At 43.3% G+C, this 24,688-nt stretch overlaps 1 protein-coding gene across 1 annotated transcript in view; it reads right to left on the bottom strand.

Moving 5' to 3' along the window:
* The window catches only part of LOC309559769 (complement factor B-like), a 190,574-nt gene that overhangs the window by 77,365 nt on the left and 88,521 nt on the right, over nt 1–24,688 (bottom strand). Inside the window, exon 8 of the mRNA XM_082263204.1 lies at nt 6,922–7,053. Within this exon, the coding sequence (XP_082119330.1) occupies nt 6,922–7,053 (132 nt within the window). The remainder of the gene's footprint in view (nt 1–6,921; nt 7,054–24,688) is intronic.

The following is a 24,688-nucleotide window of genomic DNA, read 5'->3' as shown; positions in this document are numbered from 1 at the left end:
CCCTGGCCCATTAGCCCAAGAGATCTTGACAGAGTATCCAGTAGACATGGCTTCTTGTAGCAAGCTGTAAAACAAAGCCAATTGTCCCCTAAAGTTATTTGAACAGGAAGTCTTTGTGGGTTAGAGGGTCGGCCCTCTTCCACATAGAAAACTGCACAGTGGTAGTTATTCTGTTGAGTCCCCAACTCCTCTTGCAAGGATAGAAGGAAAAGGGGATTTGGAAATAGGGCTTCTGGCCCTAACAACAAATTTGAACTCAGTAAAAGCTCTTCAGGCACTCTAGCCCATTTTACCTAACATCACATTTCAAGCATCCTTACCAATAATAATCAGGATGAGGAATCTGGACAGGTTTTCACGCAGAGTCCTGAATTTAAACAGCCCAAGCCCGGCCTGTTCCATTTGGGCGGTGAACTTCCACATGGTCTATGTGGATGGACCCCCCCAAGTTCCAGTTAGCCTTCACAGATAAGGTGTCCCACATCTCAGGGCTCTTCTAGTTGCGATATGGTTTGGGGATGTAAAGGAAATCCCAAACCGCTTCATCACACTATCACACCATCCCTCTCTCTTGGCTTCTATCTCCTCCATAATCTCCCGAGGAGCGTAGGGGTAGTCATACCCGTATTCCAGGGCCACCTTCTTCTGGATCAGGCGCTGGCATCGAGAGAACCTGGGAAGTCTCTGTCTGTCTCCTCTCCCAGGTGGGGTGTATTGGGTCTCCTCCCTCTTGATGAGACTAGCATAGGCTTCATTCTGATCCCGGGCCCGGCTGTAGGTGCGAGGAGGGGATAAATCTGGGACCCTTGTGGCATAGGCCTCACAGAACCCCAAGTTCCTGGCACACTGCATACGAACGACAGCCCCTCGGTCTCATCTTTGAGTGAACTAGGACTTGCAGAGCTGCTCCTCCTCTCTGTTCCCCAGTCCCATTCAGTCTCTTCCTCTGACTTCCACACATCGATGCCCTCTTCCAGGGACCCAAACCTTAATTGGATGCGGGGTGACCCTATGTCAATGGCCCCAGCCTCTTCCTCACTGGATACACTAGAGGCCTTCCTCTCAGGAGCCCATTGATTCCCCTCTGCCACTTTAGGAGCCGCGCAAGTGCACTGGCCCTTCTTGCGGCCACTAATTAGCCTGCACAATCTGTGTGCATCTCACCTCCTAGATGCGGGTCTCCCTGGCCTGGCATATGGTGGCGTAGGTCTGGTCCCAGCCCCACCTGTACTCTCAACACTCCTCTTCCTCTGCCCACAGGGATCCCTGTCGTAGGTGACAGCAACTCCAGAGTGACTCCTGTCTCCCAGCTCACACTCAGTCTTCTGAGCCGACAATCACTCCGCACTGCCTGCATTAGCATATCACCGCAGATCCCACACTGACTCCCCGCCCGCAGCTGCATGGACACATTCAAGCATCGGCTACATACCAGCCCCAGATGCTCCTTGTCCCCTCCGTTGCACAAAGCCAGTCTCCCGATGGGCACCAATTGCACTCCTGTGTCCCACAGGGTGGAGTTCGGTGATTCCGCTTGCTCCTCAGGTACTCCGCCAAGACGTGGGATAGCCCCTGCACTCCAGCTCACTCCGGCATCTGCCATCTTGCTCCTCCACACACGTGTCTGCTCCTCAGCTACACCCGATGGCAGAAGTGATGTCTCAGCTCTCTTTCTCCACTCGGATTGGCAGCTTGCGCGCGGCAACTCTGCCCATGACTCCAGTCAAGCTGACTCTCTGATGGTGGCTCCTCTTGTAAGGCAGATCTCTTTAGTGTGTGCTTTCCCACATGGTGCAGTAACCCCTTTGCTGCTGCTACAACCCTGCTCAGTCAGCACGAATGGTCCTGCATTGCAGACTGTGTTCACCAACACACACACATCTGCCATTCCATCTGTACTTGAGCCTCAGTTGCACTTCTTCCTTCACAAGCCAACCAATCTCCTGTACTGCCAGTGAAAATTGTCCCGCTGTCATTAACTGCACGGCCAACACTTTTCTTCACAGTATGTGCAGACATGACCCCTGACGAGCCGATCCCTGCATCCTGGGTCACTGCTTTCTCCATCAACACTTGAAAGCACACTTGCACAGATTACTGTACAGCAGACACAGTTCTTCACTGACACTGACACTTTAGCACATTGCTGGTAGCAACCGTTGCTGTAGCCCAGGGGTACATCCCGGATGACGCCCCCAAATGTAGCACTGCCCCCCCCCCGTAGGGACTGCTGCATATCAACTCTCCTGGTTACCAGCACATGGTTTGAGTAAATACAGTTCCTACAGTCCTCTTAGCTCTTCACTGAAATAAACAGTCCAGGGGTATTGGGTTTTTTTGTTGTTTATTTTGTAATTGGGAAAGGAGAAGGGAATAGTGGGATACTCCGATTTAACTATTCACAATATCTGAGGACTTCTATCTTCACAACTCTGCTTGTAGATATTATATATCTATATATGCTGTTAATTCATCCTGCCACTTTAGATGAATGGGGTTAAGTCTCTTGCTTTCTTTATCCTTTCTCACAAGATGACTTAATGAACAGTATTTTATCTTCAGGATACTCTCCCTAGCATCTCTCTGCTGACACCTGTCCACTGACTATCCTATGAGCAGGGGTGGCCCCCCTCAGGTCAGGCCCCTTGACACAAGTTCCTGTACTCATGATACTGCAGAAACAGGACTTCCAGTGTCTCCCCTCTCAGTCAGCTTCCCTGGACCTCTGGGTTCAGCTCCTCTCAACCGCTTCTCTGGCCCTCACGATGACCTCCTGCGACCGCATGGCACCTTTACAGAGGAAAAGGCAGCCGCCCCCTCCCTCCGGGTCCGCTGTCCAATGAAAGACCCTGAACACATGTGCTCCTGGCAGTGGTGTATTTAGGTCTTGCGCTGCCCTAGGCCTGACTAAACTTTTGCACCCCCTAATTTAAATACGACCCATCCCTTCCTGTAAAGGCTACACCCCTTCCTGTTTATGACCAGCCCTGTCATCTGTAAACCACAGACAGTGTATCAGTGCCCATCAGTGTAGCCTCCTCAGTTCCCATAAGTTCAGCCTCATCAGTGCCCATCAGTGCAGCACCATCAGTGGCCACCAGTGCAGCCTATCAGTGTCCATTAGTGCAGCCTATTAGTGCATCATATCAGTGCCCATCAGTGCTGCCTTATCAGGGCAGCCCCATCAGGGAAGCTTATCAGTGCCACCTCGTGCTCATCAGTGCAGCCTCATCAGTGCCCATCAGTGCTGCCTGATCAGTGCAGTTTATCAGAAACCACCATTGCCACCTCATCAGTGGCCAACAGAGCAGCATATTAGTGCCCATCAGTGCAGCCTATTAGCACCCATAAGTACAACATATCAGTGCCCATCAGTGCAACATATCAGTGCTGCCTTATCAGTGTAGCTTATCAGTGCCACCTCATCAGTGCCCATTAGTACAACCTTATGTCACCGAATTAGTAAGATTTCTCCTTTCTTTAAGATATTTGAACTTGTGTTTGCTGCCACTGATTGTAATCATAGGATTATTTCACTTATTTGTATAATGACTAGGAAGACCAGTGGCAGCAAACAAAAGTCCAAATATCTTATAAGATAAGAGTAATCTTACTAACCCAGTGACATATTGCAAAAGCACATTTGAGGTGAGCAGGTCCAAAATATTATTGCAATCATATACAATTAAAAGTCTTAATTGTATGTCATGCAATTTAATATGCTCGCTCAAGGAAAAGGATATTTAAAGAAAATTATATTATTGACATGATGCCTGCCATACTTGGGGGTGGAGGGTAGGTAGAGCATTGGGCTGTAGTGGCACACTTATTAGCATTGTCGGCCATCAGGCCAGTTGTATTAAGTGTGGTCGGCGGCCTGCAGTCTGTCCGAATGTCCTCACTGGCCGGTATTTTCATACCAGGAGGTAGCAGTGGGACCACTTTATAGGGGTGCCAGACTGATTTGCCTTCTGGACCCTGCCCTCAGGTCCATTTCGCCCCACAAGACTGGCACTATACTAAAAGTGTAGTGCAAGCCGGCGGGGGACCCTTTTCGTGCAGGAGCCGGGGGGGAGGCTGTTTTTTTTTTTTTTCTTCATGTGGGGTGTAGTGTAGCTTTTTTGCTGCTCCCCTGCCAAGTGCCGCCCTAGGCCTGGCCAAGATGCAGCTTTAAAAAAATATAAATGGTGACCCCTGCGCTGTCTGGAAAAAAGTAAACAACAAGGTGATAGCTGCAGCTCCCAATCAGCCTTACCAAAACTGCAAAGATTACTAACCAATACAAGGTGGAGCTGCGCTAATCAAATGTGAAAGAAAAAACATAAATGCATGAAGTGTGCCAATGTGCTGAAAATGTGTGCATCAAACACGTATATATATATATACACATACACACACCATCAAATCAAGATAATCAAGTATTTACAATAAATGACTTGTGCTTAAAACAAATCACAAAAGTGAATGCAAAATCAAATCCATGTATATGTGCACTAATAAATAAATAACAAAAAATATTAAATCCTGGGAAAATATATCAAAGTGAGCAATCAAGTCCAATACTGTGAAGTGAGTGAGTGCACTCTTTTTAACCACTTTAAGACCGGAAGGATTTGCCCTCTTAATGACCAGGCCCTATTTTGCACTTCGGCACTGCGTTATTTTAACAGACAATTGCGCGGTCGTGCGACGCTGTACCCAAATAAAATTGATGTCCTTTTTTTCCCACAAATAGAGCTTTCTTTTGGTTGCATTTGATCACCTGTGCGACTTTTAATTTTTGCGCTATAAACAAAAAAAGAGCTACAATTTTGATAAAAAAAAAACAATATTTTTCACATTCTGCTATATAACATTCCCAAAAAAAATGTAAAAATCTAAATTATTTAACATTTTAGGCCAATTTATTTTCTGCTACATATTTTTGGTAAAAAAAACAGCAATAAGCTTATTTTGATTGGTTTGCGCATAAGTAATCGCGTTTACTAACTACGGGAAAGATTTATTTCGTTTTTATTGTTTTTTTTTTTTTTTTTACTAGTAATGGCGATTTTTTGCGGGACTGCGACATTGCGGCGGACAGATCGGACCCCTAACTGACATTTTTGACACTTTTGGGGGGACCAGTGACATTACTACAGTAATCAGTGCTAAAAATATGCACTGTTACTGTAATAATGACACTGGCAGGGAAGGGGTTAACCCTATGGGTGATAAATGGGTTTAATGTATGCCTCATGCTTACTAACATGTGGGGGGGGGGGGTCTGTGACACAGACAGAGATCGCAGGTTCAGCAATGCTGAATCCTGTGATCTCCTCCTGTCTGTCACTGAGAAGATCCGCCTGCTTTGTTTACATAAGCAGGCGGGTCTTCCCACACTTCAGAGCTTTTTTTTTTATATTTATCTATCGCTGTTGTCCTGTTTTAAAATATCTAATAAAAAACGGAGATTTTTAAAGAAACACTACACCATGAGGAGTCCGTCTCTTGTGTTTCCAAACATCTACATCTAGGATCATCCTCCAAAAAGCAAGGTTGAGCTGGTGGATCAGAGATCACGGGGATCTCCTAAGCGTTATTTGATCTTTTTGCCATAAGGTAAATAATATCAACAACATCTGGTGAGTTTGAATTCTCCCTGATTTTCCTAGCACACAGAGGGTGTCACCATCACTATTGAAGCACATTGTACTTTTGAGAAGATTTTATGCTGTTTTGGAATTCAAGCAAACAGTGTTTGTTGGTGCACTTTCAACACATTTGGACTATTTTTTTGCACTTTATTTTGGACATTATATATGCTTGGAATGATATTCACTATTGTTATTTATCACTAATATAATTATTTATTGCACTTAAGCACTTCTTCCATGGTATGATATATATATTATTTTATCACATTAGTTCCTAAGCACCTTGTTTATTTATTGAGGAATTGCGCTGCTAATATTTGGTTGACTATACACTTCTTTATTCCTTACCCTTAGGGGATGTAGTAGCGGCAGTCCTTACCATTTATTCTAGGTTTACTATTTATCAATTTTGGTTGGCGCGAGTGGGTTTTTCTAAACTTATTTAATCACTCCTGGGTTCACCTATCACTTCCGCGTATCGTCACGGGCATGTGACTTCCTCAGGGGAACAAGATACAGCATTGGCTCCTGGCTTTTATACAGCATCCCAGCATGCACAGAGGCAACCTGCCCCCTGCCAATCATCAGGAATGTATCAAAGCCTTTGGACCCATTCATCAGGTTTCCTCCCACTGTCCAACATGCCTCCCTATTGGACCAGCGTGAAACACTCTCTAGACTGAATGAATCGCACTCTGAGCACAATGAGCAGACCTCACTGACAGATCCTGCTCTCTGGTAGGCAGAGAACAATATAGATTTACCTGCAGCCCTTCTGGTAAGCAGACAGAGTTTAAAACTATACTCTCTCGCTAGCACCTTCCTAGGAGGGTGCTACACTACCAGTAACACATTTCATGTTTTAGGATGACAATGCTTGTTTGCCCTTCTTTAACAGGACAAAAGAAACAAAATTGGAGCACAGCACCCCACCCCTCCCCTATTGTATATAACAGAAAGGGATGCGATTCTGTAGACTGTTAAACGTTAGCACAGGCAGAGAGCACAGGAAGTTATTGGTGCACAGGATTTTTGGCATGTTCAGCCTTTATTTTTGCACTCATCAAATGGATATATAAAAACCCTTTCAGTGGTATGTTTTAAAGACCAAAAGGAGCTAAATAAAAAAAGTTCATTGTTGGGATTTAGATACTTTACACTTTAAGGCACAGATTTTTAGGTTGAGTTAAAACTGAATTTTGGTTTCTAGGGGTTGCTGCACATTGCGCATCCTCACTGTTCTTCCCATTACTGAATTAGCACCATCAAGTACAAGAGCCGTTACCGTCTGTCATTAGCAGAATGATATTCCGGGTTTCCAGGAACTTCTCTCCATTTCTTAACAGTTCCAGAGACAGCATATTATACACTTTAGCCAGTGCTCCGCGAGTATTTGTTCCCGTTTTATCTTCATGTTCTGGGAGGGGAAAAAAGGTTTGGAAATGGGAATATTAAAATAAATATAAAGCAAAAAAAAAAAAAACACTTTCTCAAATCATTGGAAGCAACAAGTCAAATCAGTAAGCTCTTAAACTGGCCACACAAGTTACAATCTGGTTGTACCATTTCTGTTCAAACTCGTTTAGGCTTCCTTTAGGTCTGGTTCACACTAGAACTGTTGTGATGCATTGGACGGCATTGCCCAATACAACCATAACGCAATATCAGGAGAAATAACATTAGCGGCCATTGGGGTTGTTCACACTTATGTGCTGCATTGCACTAAATTCATGCATACATCATTTTTGCAAAACGCATCGCTAGAGCACTGCTAAGAAAAAAAGTGTTTCTCTTTCCTGTCACTATCTTGTTTTTTTACTCTACACTCAATCAGTAACCATGAAGGAAGAGATGTCACAGAAAATATGTACACAATACACTACAAGATAACACAGCTCAACAAAGTGCAACAAAAACACCCTCAAACCCAATGCTGGGGCAAGGTCATCTAGAGCCCAGGGCGAACATGCTAAACTGACCCCCCCCTCCAAGATGTATGAGCATCATGTGTCAGCAAAAATCCCCCCACAAAAACACTGAGCACTAATCTGCGTGATTACACCCTTAGCATAAATCCCCCCCCCCCTCCAAGTACAAAATCGCCCTCCTGCTGAAATACCCCTTCCCAGCACAAATCTTTGCCCCCCCCCATCCACCAAATCCCTTTAGCTCAAATGCCCCCCAACCCCCCAAAAAATGTACCCCCTCCTAGCACAAATCCTTTACCCCTAAAATGTGCCCTCTTCTTACACATCTTCTCTCCCCCACTTCAAATTTCCCTCTCCCAGCATACATTCCCCCCAAATCCCCCCATCTAGCACAAACCTTCTTCCCCATCCCCCTTCCTAACACAAATCCCCCTAAATCACCACTCCCCCCCCCCCCCAAATTTCCTCTCCTAAAACAATACTTACCTCCTGCTGCCCCCAAATTCCACCTTCCAACATGAATCTCCCCCCCAATCTCCTTGTGGTGCCCCCTCACCTCACATGATACCACAGTGCCCAGGGCGGCCGTCCCTTCCACCCACCCCTTGTCCCGGCCCTGCTCAAACCACAGATCAACACCTTGCAAATGCATCAGAAATGCACATCAACACATTAAAATAACGCAATTTAACGTGTATCAGTGCAGATGCCATAAAGCTTGCGATGTGGTGTGAAGCAGTCCTAAGCCCTATACAGTCCGATGTGGTGCATTACTACATGTGCATTAGAATGGGGTGCTTTGCATGTTAACCCCCTCATGGCCAAGGTCAAAACAAACCCAGTTTTGTAACTTTGGCATATATTATTAAAACCGTACATCTTGGTAACTTTTTAGTGTATTCAGTTGAATTTATTTTCAGGACAGTTTGGGATTTAATTTGGTCATAAATACTAATGAATATCTCCTGCATTTTATTATCAAGGAAAATCTGTCCCAAAATATTAAATATTAGGTGTATATTTTTATACCTAACATGACCCATCGTAAAAAACAAAGCAAAATACAATTATCATATTCCTGACGATCGTGGCAATACTACAGGTGAATGCATTATTTGTTCTTTGTACCACCGTAGTAGCGCCAAATAATAAAAGTATGCATTTTGCTTTTTTTTTTGCCCTACCTAAACACACTGACACTAAATATAAAACTTATTTTTTTCTACCAAAACACACTGACCCTAAAACTGAGACTAGCTGACATTAACACTGACACTCCCTAAACGAGATCAAGCCCTCGTCTACTGTATTTTATATTTATTTATTTTAAACAGACCTCCTCTGGCAGGAAGAAAAATATAAAACCTATATATTTCTCCTCATAGAGGAAAAATATTACTTGGGTGGGTTTTCACAGTAGTGATCACTGTGGTTGGATAATCGCAGTGATCACATGATCAGGAGCCGATCCTCCTGGCTCCCGTTCATTAGTGTGAGACCAGGACGGTCTCAGTGCTGGGAGGCACGTGACTGAATGTCTCTACAACTGCCTGATCACTTTTACATTCGTGGGTGGGGTCACTGTTCCCCATTCTCCTCTGTGACCAATGAACCCTGAAGCAATGAGGATTTCATCACTTCCAGTTTCAGAGCTATTATTCCCTGGCTGTTATAGCTGTGAAAGCAGATAATCAAGTGTGATCTGTGCTTGGTTAGCTGTAGTTAGCTGTAGTGGAGGGCAGGGGAGACACTGGGGTCTAATAGACCCTTGATGTCTCCATAAAGATAACTTGTCACCTGCCCAAGCTATCTCTTAGAGGGGTTGTTAGCCACCTTGTAATAGCAACAAAATTGAATAAAAAACAAATTAAAAAGTGCAAAATGTATTATGTTTTAATAAAAATAATAAAAAAAAAAAAATTAAAAGCACCCCGACCCTACCGTGCATACACGCAATTCAAATATAGGTCCCTTACCTGTATGTAAACAATGTTTGTACCATTCACGTGAAGTATCACCATGAACATTGGAGTGAGAGCAATAATTCTAGAGCCATAATTTATGGCTAACTCTAAACTGATTACCTGAAAAGGCTTTTAAAGGCTTTCATAGTCTGCCGCAATTTTAAGGGCTGCACAATTGGGGTTTTGACATATTTGGAATCTATCTACTCAATGCAACTTCATCTTTTCTATTTAAAAAAAAAATAAAAATTGGCTATTTTATTGCATTTGTGTGCACTAAAATTATTTTTCTCTGTATTCTGTACTGAAAACAGGCATTTAATAAATAGCTCTTCAAATATCGTGCAATATAAAAATCTGTAGCAGCCGCCATTTTATTTTCCAGTCCCTCTGCTTTCAGAAAATATATAATGTTTGGGTGTTCTAAGTAATTTTCCAGCAAAAAATGCTGGACGTGAAGTTGTTATACTGACTTACAATGTTGGGTCTCTAGCAGCCCCTCCCAACCTGGTAGTGATAGTCTGTTGGCTGCATCAAAGCTAAAAGAATGGTGGCTTATAACTTAGGTGAAAAATGAGGTTGTTTAGAACAGTGGTTCTCAACATTTTTAGATCAGGGCAGTTAAATTATTCCAAAACTTTTCCATGCCCCAACAACAAAAAATATCATTTATATTTACGCAATAAAAGTATGGAAATGCAAAACATGTATTGAAATGCTGGAAGGGCTCTTGATGGGGCGGGGTATTACTGTGGGGGGTGGTTGAGGAGTGGGTTAGGGGACTCTGCAGCAGACCGTGGCTTGGTAGAGGATGATGTTTCTGGAGGGGACATAGCATTCTCTATATGCCTGTTTAGATCCTGTATATTTTAATTGAGTTTTTGGCTTTATGGTAAATAAATTCACGGAACGGATTCACGCTATGAGGAGTCTCTTTTGTTCACCTGTTTCCCTGTATGAGAATATCCACTGACTGCACGAAATGAGGAGGAGAAGGAGAGACCAGACGTTTTCTTCCCCAAGGAACCACTTACACATAATACCTTTTGCCCCTGCAGGGGTGCAACCATTTGGTGAGTGTGGACCCAAAAGGGGGCAGCACAAGTGTTTTCACCCATTCACTGGCTGGATACTGTTGCACATATTTTATTACAGAAGTCACTTTGGATTTGGACAGTTTACTTTCTTGTTTTTTGACACAGCGTTTATTTTTCATATGTATTTTAGCACTTTCTAATTATATTGAATGGGTAAAGGTTACATCAGTTGATTTTATGAGAAAGTTTTCTAATAGTGATAAGTAATTTGATTTCTACAAAGCAGCGCTTGACATTTCCTAAAGGAAATATTTATATATATATATATATATATATATATATATATATATATATATATATATATATGTATATATATATGTATTGTCTTTATATTTAGATTTTTACTTTGGTTTTTGTTTCACTGTTTTTTACACTTATGAATTCTTTCTTGGGCACTATTGCACTTCAAATTACACTGGATGGTCTCCAGGTTATACATGTGGATAAGAGACATGATTCAATGACTTGGTACATATATCTATTGTGTATTGCCCATATGGTAACATTATCTTTTACACCACACACACTACTTAAAGCGGAGTTCCACCCTGGATTTTTTTTTTTTTTTTTAATACCCCCGGGACAGTCAGGACTAGTACATTCCACAATGGCTAGCCTCTGATCTGTCCCGGGTTGCACTTACCTGTTAGGACAAATACTTACCTTGCAAACGTCTTGTCCAGCGCTGCCATCTCACATGTGGGCAGCTTGAAGCCAGCGCGTCCTCTTCGGCGTCTTCTTCCGCCTTCTTTGGTCCCACGATGCTCTGCGCCGGCCCCGACGTCACTTCCGGGTCGCGCGCGTCATCCCTCCACAGCTTCTGGGCATGCCCAGAAGCTGTTTAGAAGGGGATGACGCGCGCGACCCGGAACTGACGTCGGGGCCGGTGCAGGCGCAATGATTCCTGGGAGCTATGACGTCCAGCTCCCAGGAATCATTGCAGAGCCAGGAAGTGACGACGGGCCGCGGCCGAGGAAGGAGGAAGAAGGAAGTAAGGTAAGTATATTTTCTTCGCTACGAGGTAAGTAAAAAAAAAAAAAATATGCGATTATCCATTTCTTTTTCAGGTGACCCGGAGCGAGAAGATGGAGGTAAGTATAAAAATAGGGTGGAACTCCACTTTAAAAGGGGTAGTGTATGAGATCTTGCACTATTTTATACACATTATACTGTGGCAGCGCCATTCATGCCTCTTCCTATCTATGCCATAGGATAAAATACTATAAAAGACTATTTTATTAAAAAAAGGCAGTTTTTTATGATATAGGGGTTGATTTACTAAAACTGGGTAGTGCTAAATCTAATAACCCCATATTGTCTTAGTAAACTACAATCTCAATCAATTAGGGCTTACATCTACTTTATTGGTAGTGATAGTGGGATAATAATTGCTGATAACATAAAAAGAACAGGCGGAAGACAGCAGGTCTCAACTTTATGACTAGACCTGTGCAGAACAAAAATTTTGTTTCATTTCGATTCCTAATTTACATAAATTAGTTAAGTTTAATTCACTTTTGGAATTAGTTTAGTTTAAATCGATGCAAATTTTTTAAATTCCAATCGAATTCCATTTAAAATCAAATTTATTCTATTCGAAATTTGATTTTTAGAAGATGGTTATATTCTTTGTATTGTTTTTTCTATTCTATTTTTTTATTTTCAATTTTTTTTATTTCCTATTCTATTTGAATTCAAATTTATTCTACCGTATTTGAAATTCAAATTTATTCTATTCGAAATTCATATATATTCTATTCGAAATTCAAATCTATTCTATACAAAATTCAAGTTTTGGAAAGCTGTTATATTCTATTATTTTCTATTTTTTATTCTATTCTTTTTTATTCTATTATTTTATTTTCTATTCTATTCTTTTCTCTTTCGTTCATTGGGGTACACAGCTCCTGTCATTCTTGACCATTGGTTATGCTGCCCCTTACAGGAGTAGGACACTAGGCAGAAAAAACGTCTGGCTACACCCATGGGCAGTCCCAGGGGGTATACTCCCTCTCCTTGCTATAGTCACTCAGTTTTTTCTGCCTAGTCAGGAGTAAGGACCTAGTTCCTTGCTGGCATCTTTCGTCCTAGCAACATTTTTTTAGATATAACATTTTTTCCTCCTGGATTTTTTCTGTGGGATCTATAATCAACTGCTGGACTGGATCTGTCTGGAGCGGAATCCACCTGGTTCCTTTTATGGTGAGTAGCTGTCTCCCCTCTACCCCTGGAGGGTTTTTGGATGAACGTGGGCCCCTCCTTGGGACGGTCGGACCCCCGGGTTCCCCTCCTTCCTGCAGGTACCCCCCCATCAAGTCCCTCATCCTGACCCACCCCCCCCCCCACATACGCTGGGGATGTATTTTTTGTGGGTGGTCTGGCCACCTTCCTGGGCTGGGGCAGGGCGCTAATGGTGATGGGGGACAGAGGGGGTGCACCACCAGTGGCCGGATGATCGATTGTGCAGGGGTTGTACATGGTTGGGGCCCATGCCAGGGCCCCCCACATCCTGCCTGGATCTGTTCTGAGGCCTGGTTCCCCCATTCTGTGTCCCTGTGTGCCTCGTGGTGCCGCTATTTTGTTGTAGCCTGTGTGTTTCTATACACGGTGGCCATGTTTGTGTAGTCCGGCGGACATTTTCTTGGGGTTTACCATTGCAAATAGCAGCGGCCATGACAGTGAAGCACTGTGGACAGTGATTTTGGTGGTGGGAGCCCCTCCTTATCCCCTGGTGCTGACTCGTGGATTATTTTACTTTCCTGATGTGTAGTGCAGAATTTCCTGGTGCTTGCAGGTGCCTGTGTCGGTGGGTGGTGAGTCTGGTGGGGTCCCCTCCCTCCCTGTGCCTTGTGCTTGGCTACTGATTGGTGCTGCCAGTGCAGTGGGGGTTGTCCCTTAGCAGTGTGTTACACTTTTTGTGGGGTCCCCCTGGTGACTCATGGAGTCCTTGGAGCATGTTTCCCCACCTGATCCTCTCTCTGAGGCTGCGAGGCCCTCGAGGTCCCAGCCATCCATCCATGCACTGACGGCGGTCCTGGAGTCCCTTGTGTCCTGGGTGGAGGTGGCTTGTTGGTGACTGGCCAGCAAAAAGCCCCCCCCCCCGTGCCTTCCCCTGCCTCATCTGTCTCACCGGATCCTGAATCTGATTTGGCCCTGACCAAAACATCTGAAGGAAATTGCCTTGCATAACTTGGATGTGGTCTGGGAAATTAGGGTGTACCTGGCAGCTACAGAGTCTTTCAGAAAGTCAGAATCTCTATTTGTGCTCATGAGTGAACCTCGCAAAGGGTTGTCTGCTCCCTCTGCCACCATTTCCAGGTGGATCAGACAGGCCTATTCCATCAGGGGTCAGGTTCCTCCTTTCCCTGTCAAGGCGCTCTCTACTAGGGCGCTTAGTGTCTCCTGGGCCTTCCCTCATCAAGCGTCAGTGCACAGGATTGCAAGGCAACCACCTGGTCGTCTGTGCATACTTTTAGAAAGTTTTATAAAGTGGATGTGTTGGCATCTGCGGATGCTTCCTTTTGGCCGCAAGGTTCTGCAGGCTGCTGTTTAACCACTTACCGCAAAGTAACGTATATTTACGTTGGCTAACTTTGCGGTGTTATACCGGGATGATGCCTCTAGCTAAAGGCACCATCCCGTTACCGTTGTTTAGAGTCGGCTTTCTGGCGGTAACGACTGATGTGGCTCGGGAGCCGCTCGATCGTTAATAGGGCAAGCGGGATGGGACATCCCCCCCCTCCAGTCGCCTTTTGCTGCTCTGCCCGGATCTCCCGTTCCACCGGGAGACCCGAGCAACCAGCCGGCACATCCGCTGGCTAGATGGAGTCATGATCTAAGCCGGAAGCGGCTTTGATCGGGTCTCCGATGACGTAACCCGGAGGCGGCGTCCATGACGTCACGTCCGGGTTACTCTGCTGCAAAAGGCGGCAGATTAAAAAAACGACTGTATTCAAAAATGCCGTTTTCGACGTTTTGAATACCTGGAAGTGTAGTGGAGGGGTCTGGGGTCTTTTAGACCCTCGATCCCTCCATAAAGAGTACCTGTCACTGCATATTGGTGTCACAAGGGATGTTTTTAAAAAACCTGTGATAAAGTTAAAAAAAAAAAAATAAATAGAAAAAAAAAAAATTTTAGCCGCCCCCGTCACCGTTAGCTCGCACACGAAAGAAAACGTATACAGAAGTCGAGCCGCGAATTAAATCACTGTTCAAACCACACATGTGAGGTATCGTAAAACAATGTAAAATTGTCTCAAAGAACCAGAAGGTGGATAATCCTAAATGATTAGTGCACACAGTGTGTAACCATGGAACACCAAAAATCACTCGGAGAAAAGTTCCACAATCCTTTCCAGATACGGTATATAAGGCAAAAATAGATAAAAAATCCACTAGATAGCCGATGATTCGTGCAGTCTATATGGCAGCGATAGATGTTAAACTCCACTAGATAACCGATAACTCGTGCAGTCTGACAGGATCACCTCTATTCCACCACCAAGTGCAGGGGGCAATGTAAGGAATGGCCACTCACCAGATCCCTATGCTCATATACTCTCATAAATGAGCACACTTCGGATGTACATAGATAAACGCACGCTGTCACAGAGCATGTGTAGATCACTAAGGGCTGGTTTGCTATCCAAATCGCTCTGGGAAATCCATTCTTACTCCCGAACCTGACAAGTAATTGGTCCATTTCATCAGAGATCCTTCCATGTCCCGCAGTGTGATCAGCCTGCTACTGCTGGGGAATTATCAAGCAGGACAGAAGTGTGCCGCATCAGCCAATAGGAAACGAGGGGGCGTGGAAGATGTGACCAGAACCCAGTAGAGATCATGGAACCCATGAAAACCATGGATTTTTGGTGTTCCATGGTTACACACTGTGTGCACTAATCATTTAGGATTATCCACCTTCTGGTTCTTTGTGACAATTTTACATGTTTTGCGCTACTGTATATTTTATATATATTTATTCATATATTATCAAATATTTTCGTTATTTGTTTAAGTGGCAGCATCTTTGGTATATATCTTTTGCCAGCTATCAGTTGGTGCTTCCTGAAGCGCGGAGAGTATTTTGCATTGGAGGTGTGGGGCTGTGAATTATTGTTTTAAACATGTGAGGTATCGCCATCAGCAATAGTTTAAAAAAAAGAGCTACACTCTAACTCTAAACTGGTAACCGTTAAAAATTTTTAAAGCGTCGCCTACTGAGATTTCTATTGACCGTAGTTTGTCGCCATTCAACAGGTGTGCACAATTTTAAACTGTAACATGTTGGGTATCTATTTACTCGGCGTGACATCATCTTTCACAATATACAAAAACAAATGGGCTTACTTTACGGTTTAGTTTTTTTAAATGCAGTGAAATGTGATTTTTCATAATTTTTCCCAATAAATTGCGTTTTAAAGACCGCTGCGCAAATACCGCGTGACAAAAAACATTGCAAGGACCGCCATTTTATTCTCCAGAGTCTTTGCTAAAAAAATATATATAATGTTTGGGGGTTCTAAGTAGTTTTCTAGGAAAAAATACTGATTTTAACTTGTAAACAAAAAGTGTCCGAAATAGGCCTGGGACTTAGGTGGTTAAGGGGACCTGATCTTCTTTGAGGGTGTATTGTTTTCTTCAGGTGGGCGCCAGTTGTTTTGGTTGTTGCCTGGTTAGCTAGTGTTTAGCCTTGGGAATTTTTTGCTGTTTCCCACCCCTCATGTTTAACATTGCTTTGGGACATCCCAATAGTCAAGAATGAAAGGAGCTGTGTCCGTCAATGAAGGAAAGAGAAAATGGGATTTTTGACTTATCGTAAAATCTATTTCTCTGATGTTCATTGACGGACACAGCACCAACCCCTCTATGGAATTATGATTCTCCTGACACTGCTTGTAACAAAACTGAGTGACTATAGCAGGAAGAGGGAGTATACCCCCTGGGATTGACCATGAGTGTAGCCAGAAGTTTTTTCTGCCTAGTGTCCTACTCCTGTAGGGGCAATATAACCCAATGGTCAAGAATGACAGGAGCTGTGTCTATCAATGAACATCAGAGAAATGGATTTTATGGTGAGTCAAAAATCCCATTTTCTATTCTATTCACATTTTTTCTATTTGTGTATAGATTACTAGTGATAGATGAACATCGGCCGGGGTGGTTCACGAACGTTGGTCACAAATTTTCTCAAAAGTCCGCGAACCGCGATGTTCGCGGCGGGCCCCATTGACTTTAATGGGAGGCGAACTTTGAAAACATTTAGGTCATATTTGCAGCCACAAAAGACGTACTAACTGTGCACAAATAGTCCCAGCACATGGAGCACAGAGAAAACACACATTACCAGTCCCTGCGCAGATCCTGGAGATTGATTCTCAAGCTGGGGAATCTTGTAATATGGCCTGTGGTGAAACACATGAATGAAGCGTGGCAGCTCTCCTAACCCTCCATGGGATATGAGGCAAAGCAGCTGTACAAAAAATAAAGGAACAGAGCGCACACCGCCCTAGTGTAACACCATTTATTTGAAGTTAATAGAAGCCATAAAAACAGGTACTCACAAACAGATAATCTGTTTGTGAGTACCTGTTTTTATGGCTTCTATTAACTTCAAATAAATGGTGTTACACTAGGGCGGTGTGCGCTCTGTTCCTTTATTTTTTCCCAGCACATAGACAATGTCATAACAGAAGTATTACAATTGGAAACGTTGCCCTAAAAAGTTTTTTTTTTTTACAGCAAAAAATTTTTTTCACAAATCAGCCAGAACTGACAAAAGCCGGTACATACATGTCTAATACATATAGGGTCCATTCACACATCTGTAAAATGGGTCCGCATCCATTCCACAATTTGGTGGAACCTTTACAGACCCATTGATTTTCAATTCCAGTCTGAAAAATTAGGCATTCACAAGATAAAGAAGTGTCGGCCATTCCAGGCCCCAAAAATTAGCCCACATGCGTTTACCTGACAGCTAAGAACGTAGTATTCTGTGGCTGAAGGTACATTAGGCATTCATAGGATACAGACGTAAGTGTTGGCCATAAAAGGCCCCAAAAATTAGCCCACATGGGTTTACCTGACAGCTAAGACTGTAGTATTCTTTGGCTGAAGGTACATTAGGCATTCACAGGATAAAGAAGTAAGTGTCGGCCTGTACAGGCCCCAGAAATTAGCCCACATGTGTTTAACTGACAGCTAAGAACATAGTATTTGATGGCTAGACGTATATTAGGCGTTCACAGGATAAAGAAGTAAGTGTTGGCCTGTATAGGCCCCAAAAATTAGCCCACATGGGTTTACCTGACAGCTAAGAACGTAGTATTTGATGGCTGGAGGTACATTAGGCATTCACAGGATACAGAAGTAAGTGTCGGCCTGTATAGGCCCCAAAAATTTTTTCCACATGGGTTTACCTGACAGCTAAGAACGTAGTATTTGATGGCTGGAGGTACATTAGGCATTCACACAGGATACAGAAGTAAGTGTCGGCCTGTATAGGCCCCAAAAATTAGCCCACATGGGTTTAACTGATAGCTAAGAACGTAGTATTTGATGGCTGGAGGTACATTAGGCATTCACACAGTATACAGAAGTGTCGGCCTGTATGGGCCCCAAAAATTAGCCATTCAATGGACATGAAATGCCTTTTATGCTGCTGTATGTAGCAAAGCCAAGGACCAGGAATTGCTGTGGGTGGATGGCGGTCTGGCAGATATTTGTGGCCTGGCAAGAGAAATTTCGATGAAACATGGTCTACTGGTCACATGTGTTGAATTCCTCAGAGATCCATGCCTCATTCATTTTTATAAATGTGAGGTAGTCTACACTGTCATGAGCTAGGCGAGTGCGCTTATCGGTCACGCTGCGCTGAACGTCCTTTCGGACAGGACACTGGACGGGGGGGCAAGCCAACATTTCCATTGCAAATTGTGCAAGCTCTGTCCAGAGGTCAAGCCTGCCCACCCAGTAGTCCAGGGGTTCATCACTCCTCAGAGCATTCACATCGGCCATTTACCCGATGTAGTCGGACACCTGTGGGTCTAGGTGTTCCCTCATGCTGGATTCGGAGTACAGCTGTTGATGGTTCGGCTGAAAGAAGGATCTCATATCTGAAGTGACCAAGACATCTTCAAACCGCCCTCTTCTTGCAGACGCTGTTGGATTGCTACCCGCAACTGTCTCTCTGTGACTGGAAATTCCTCTGCTAGCGCACGCAAAAGCAGAATGCAGCATTTCCCACAGCAAGGCCTGGAAGCGCCGCATTCTGACTGCCCTCTGTGATTGTGGTAACATTTCTGCCATTTTTTGTTTGTACCGGGGGTCTAAGTACGTTGCCACCCAGTACTGGTCCTTGGCCTATATGCTTTTTATACGGGGGTCCCCCTTAAAACACTGAAGCATGAAGGCCCCCATTCGCACTAAACTGGAAGCGGTGTAGTGGCCTGCTTCCAGCTCATCATCCAGGATAATGTCGTCCTCGTTCTCCTCCCCCCAACTGTAGCTGGCCAGCTAGAACCTGTCCTAGGTTGCTAATATGACCTACATGCATATACGGCTAGACCTGCTAATAACCTCAATACAGTGCATATGTTTATGTGTGAGAGACAAAAGCAGTTATTTACTGTAATTTCATGTACGGATGTCATATAACAATTGTATATTGTGTTCACAGAAGCAAAGGAAAAATATGCATGTAAGATTCATTTGTATGCATGCAAGGTAAGCTCAGACACAGCAGAGTTGAAACCAGAAAGCACAGAGTTAAACTGTATTACCCATAAGGAGTTTGTGGCCAATCACAGCCAATCTCACACTCAGCAACAGTCTTGGCCAATTACAGCCAGCCTTACACCCATATTTTTTCTCTGAAGCCTCATGCTTCAGCCAGCCTTCTCATTTTCCACTACAGAAGAGAGCTGAATAGACACACAGATCCACAGAGCAGTTTTATGGAAGCAAGTGGCCAAAAATAGGGAATTAACAGTTATACATGTTCCTATTGTTAGTAATGTGATTAGAGCTGTATACTAAACTAGTTATGTGTTCACTTGTAGTTCCACCAAACTCGAACACGAAATCAAACTATCAAACTTCTATATCGAATTCAAACTATCAAGCAAACAAACCCAAGCAAACAAACTCAAACAGCAAACAGCAATAGAGAGAGAAATATATCCACCATTTGTTATACTGTATTCAGCACATGTTGTACATGGACTGTCTGCTGCAAAAGTGTCACTGTTATCTATGAAGAAAAGTTGAAGTTAATAAAGAAGATATCTTAAGCGTTTGGTGTGCTCTTTAAACCTACTGCTTTCGATAGAACGGTATTAGAGGAATTTATAGAGTAACAGACAGTCTGGTTAGACTGAAGTCAGAGAGATCCAATTCTTCTAATGCCACAGCGCATACGGCACTTTGTAGTGCTGCGCCTGCCACACTGGAAAATATTTAGCCCTTTGAGGGCAAAGTAATAGTGCTCCTCAACTTGCAGAGTAAAGAGCGCATTTGAGCAGCGGAGCTACATAGAGGCCATAACGTGTGGTTTTAGTCAAACTGCAGCCGACTCTTAAAGTGGCAGAACGGCAAAGGCAAGATAGACACAGAAAGAGCGCCAACCCTCCTGCAATTCCTAGAGAGAGAAAGAGACGCATGGTGGCAGGCCAAAGTCCAGAGCTAGAGTGCCTGCACCGCTACCCACGGAGAGACCACGTACTGCAGCCAGCTAGTTTCCCGCCACTAGGCCCAAAGCCTGCAGCGCAGAGCATCGCAAGTCAGAGCATCGCAAGTCAGCGCAGAGCATCGCAAGTCAGCGCAGAGCATCGCAAGTCAGCGCAAAGCATCGCAAGTCTGCATAGAGCATCAGATCAAGAAAAGACAAGTCTCCTTTAAGACTGATATTTGTTCCAGCAACCTACAGATCACAGTATCCTGCTCTTCAGAATAAGGTCAGAACTTTCCTTTATTACTTATCATTGCAATAGGCTTCACAAGAAAGAGACATTTTCGTGTTCAGGAATAAAAGGACTGTAAGTAAAAAACAAGGGGCAGTTGTAGTACACGGACTCTAAAGTATTTAAAGTGAATGTCATTTTTTACTGCCTGCACCTATTGCTATTGCACTTAAAGTGAAAGTAATTTTTATTGCCTGCACCTATTGCTATTGCATTTAAAGTGAAAGTCTTCTTAATATTCTTATTGAGTGTTATAGCATTTAGAGTAAAAATGTCTAAGTCTAGTATTGCTATGCCACTGTTAGAGGATACAAGGATAGATAAGTTAGAAAGTGAAGAGCAAGGGAACCTGTCTGAGGTAAAAGAGTCAGATGCAGCATTAGTCTTGCCCCAAACTGATATATCCCAACCAGACGAACTAAGACGTTGAGAACGTATCAGAAAACCGACCGCAAAGATGCTGGAAAATTTGGAGCAAGAAGCAGCATTAAAAGGAAAAAAGTTCACCAGAATGTATGATAAGTGGAAATTATACATTAAAGATGTTCGTAGAAGGCTAAAGCAAGAAAGTATAAAAGGAAACTTGAGTGATATTGTAGAGACGATAGAAGAATCTGAATCAGAGCTCATGGCAGCATATGTCAATCTGCGGTCATCCACGACACCTTCCCAGGATATTGTAAGGAACATGGACACGTGTACTGCAGTCACTAAAGATTTAGTAAAGCTCATGAGAGAACTATCATCTGAAGCTAACTATGATGAAGTTAAGGCAAGAAAGAGAATGAACGAGCTCTTTATGAGAGACTATGCTAGGTCCTTAGGGGGAACCACAATCTCAAGTGGGACTTCCTTCACTAGCAGAAGTGCCAGTAACATATCAGAGTCCTCAAGTACCTTAATAGCCAAAAGAAAGGAACTGGTCGAACAACTTGCTGTCAAGAAAGCAGAAATTGAGGTGGAATCTGCCATTGAGGCGCAGCGCCTACGAAAAGCTGAAATGGAAGCTAAAATGGAAAGTCTGGAAAGGCTGAAAGAAGTCAAGATTATAGAAGCCAGACTGAGAGTACACGAAGAGGACATGAATAGTAATCATAAGTCCAAATCTGTACTAAGTGAAGATGCACACTCCTACTTGCTTTCATACGCCCAGGAGAATGAAAGGAAACCACCAGTACGTAGTGAAGAAAAAAGTCAGTGCCCTTCTATCCCTGCTCAGAAAGACAAAGAGAGAGACTTACCTAATTCAGAACTAGGTGAGAAAATAAAACTAGATGATCCTATTCCTAGATGTCACTGCAATGATCAGGAAAATGTTGCAACTATTGTCCCAGCAAGACTGCCCGTTCCAGAACCTGCTGTATTTTCAAGAGACATACTGAAGTTCATAGAGTGGAAGGCGAGTTTTGAAATGATCATTGAGCACTATTGCTCCAGGCCAGTTGACAAGTTATTCTACTTTCAGAAATATGTTGGTGGAGAAGCAAAGAAAGCTCTTGAAGGTAACTTCTATAGAACAGACGAAGAAGCCTACAAGCAAGCTTGGGAAAATTTAAATGCAAGATATGGTCATCCTTTCTTAGTACAAAGAGCCTTTAGGGAGAAATTGAATAACTGGCCTAAGATAGGTCCTAAAGAACATTTCAAACTCCAAGAGTATGGTGACTTCCTGCAAGCATGCAGCAATGCCATCCCACATGTACGAGGACTAGAAGTACTGAACGACTATCTGGAAAACCACAGGATGCTAGCTAAACTACCTGAAGGAGTGGCTTCTAGGTGGAATCGCTATGTGACTGAACAGTTAGATCTAAATAAGGACTTCCCAAGTTTTGAAAGGTTCTCTGAGTTTGTCAATAAGGAAGCACGAATAGCATGTAACCCAGTAACAGCATCTTATGCATTAAAATCCTTAGAAGAAAGGCCTGCGAGAGATATAAGACGTTCAAGAGCAGCTAGCTTTGCAACCAACACAGCAGCTAAAGGTCTAGATACCTACGAGAGCAAGTTCAAAGTCACTACTGGGATCAGTAGAGAGACAGAACTGACAAATCCTCAGACTACCTTTAAGTGTATGTTCTGTGGAGAGAACCACTCCATAAACAAGTGCCAACAATTGAAAGAGAAGTCCTCAAATGAAAAGAAAAAATTTGTACTTGATAATCAACCGTGTTTTGGATGCCTAAGAAAAGGACTTATTACTAAGGAGTGTAAGAAAAGGGCCACATGTAGTGTTTGCAAAGGACGCTATCCTACACCACTACATGAAGAATGTCCAAAGAAGGATGAATCCTCAATACCTAAAGATGCTGAGGAAGAAAAGAAAGTATCAGTATTCTCTTGCAGGGTAAGGGAAGGAGAAAGCAACGGCACATCAATGGTCGTACCAGTGTGCATTTCAAATCCTAAAAGGAGGAATAAGAAGGTATATGCCTATGCACTATTGGATGCCCAAAGCGATGTTACCTTCATTGATCAAGAAATCTGCAAGAAATTACAAGTGGCTACAGAACCAGTGAAGCTCAAACTCACCACAATGACGGGGAGAGATACATTAGTGAACAGTCAAAGAGTCAAAGGATTGAGAGTTAGAGGACTTCATTCAAACCTCACATTAAATCTACCTCCAGCCTATACGAAAGACGATATACCTCTAGATCGAGATCGCATACCTACCAGTGAAACAGCCAATAAATGGGAACACCTATCTGTCATATCACATTAAATGTCCCCGCTGAAGGAGTTTGGTGTTGGACTGTTGATAGGCTACGATTGTCCCGAAGCTTTGGTACCACGAGAGGTAATCACAGGAGGAAAGGGTGAACCCTGCGCTGTTCGAACTGATCTAGGATGGGGTGTTGTTGGAGGAAAACAGCAGATTGCAAACTCAAGACAGGTGACAGGATTGTGTCATCGAATATCCGTCCAAGAGTTACCAACTGTAAGTTCAGCAAAAGTAATCAAGATCCTTGAGTCTGACTTTGCAGACATAAGTTCTGAAGAAAAGCGTGTATCTCAAGAAGACATAAAGTTCGTACACACTCTAGAAGAAAGTATTCAGCAGAATCAACAAGGTTATCTTGAAATGCCCTTACCCTTCAGAGAACGACCTTGTTTGCCAAATAACAGAAATCTTGCCCTAGCAAGATTGAAATGCCTGAAGAAAAAGATGGGAAAAGATCCCAAATTCAAACAAGATTATTTTAAATTCATGGAAGGCATCCTTGAAGAAGGACATGCAGAGAAGGTGAATAACCAACCTAAAGAAGGAGAAGTATGGTACATCCCACATCAAGGTGTTTACCACCCAAAGAAACCAGATAAGATTAGAGTAGTATTTGATTGCTCAGCAAAGTATGATGGTGTTGCATTGAACGATCATCTACTAAAAGGACCAGACCTTACAAACACTCTGCCTGGAGTACTCTGAAGATTCAGAAAGTATCCCGTAGCGGTCATGTGTGACGTTGAAAAGATGTTCCACCAGTTTCATGTGAAGAATGAAGATAGAGACTTCCTGAGGTTTCTATGGTGGGAGGACGGAGATACAGAGCCAGCAGAATACAGAATGAAAGTACACTTGTTTGGAGCAGCATCGTCTCCAGGTTGCGCCAATTATGGTATGAAGTACCTGGCCAAGAAAAATGAAGAGGATTGCCCATCAGCAGCAAATTTTCTTAAGAAAAACTTCTATGTAGATGATGGTCTTATAAGTCTAGAGTCCACAGAATCTGCAATCAAACTAGTAAAAGAAAGCCAAGAGTTATGCGCAAGAGGAAATCTGCGCCTTCATAAATTCATCTCAAACAACAGAGAGGTACTGGAATCCATCAGTGACTCTGAACGTGCATCAACAATGAAGGATGTAGATCTCAATTATGATCATCTTCCAGTTTAGAATGTACTTGGATTGGGATGGAATGTAGAGAATGATGAGTTCTTCTTTGAAGTATCCTTTGAAGAGAAAGTTGCAACTAGACGTACCATTCTTTCCGCAGTGGCTTCTATATATGATCCATTGGGATTCTTGGCCCCAGTGATCCTCAAAGCAAAAGAAATACTACAAGAATTATGCAGATGGAAGTTGGGATGGGATGAACC

Source organism: Pelophylax lessonae (genome assembly GCF_965119305.1).
Source record: "Pelophylax lessonae genome assembly, chromosome: 7".
Classification (NCBI taxonomy): domain Eukaryota; kingdom Metazoa; phylum Chordata; class Amphibia; order Anura; family Ranidae; genus Pelophylax; species Pelophylax lessonae.
The sequence above is the reverse complement of the archived record's forward strand: the minus strand, read 5'-3'. Positions and strand labels throughout refer to the sequence as shown.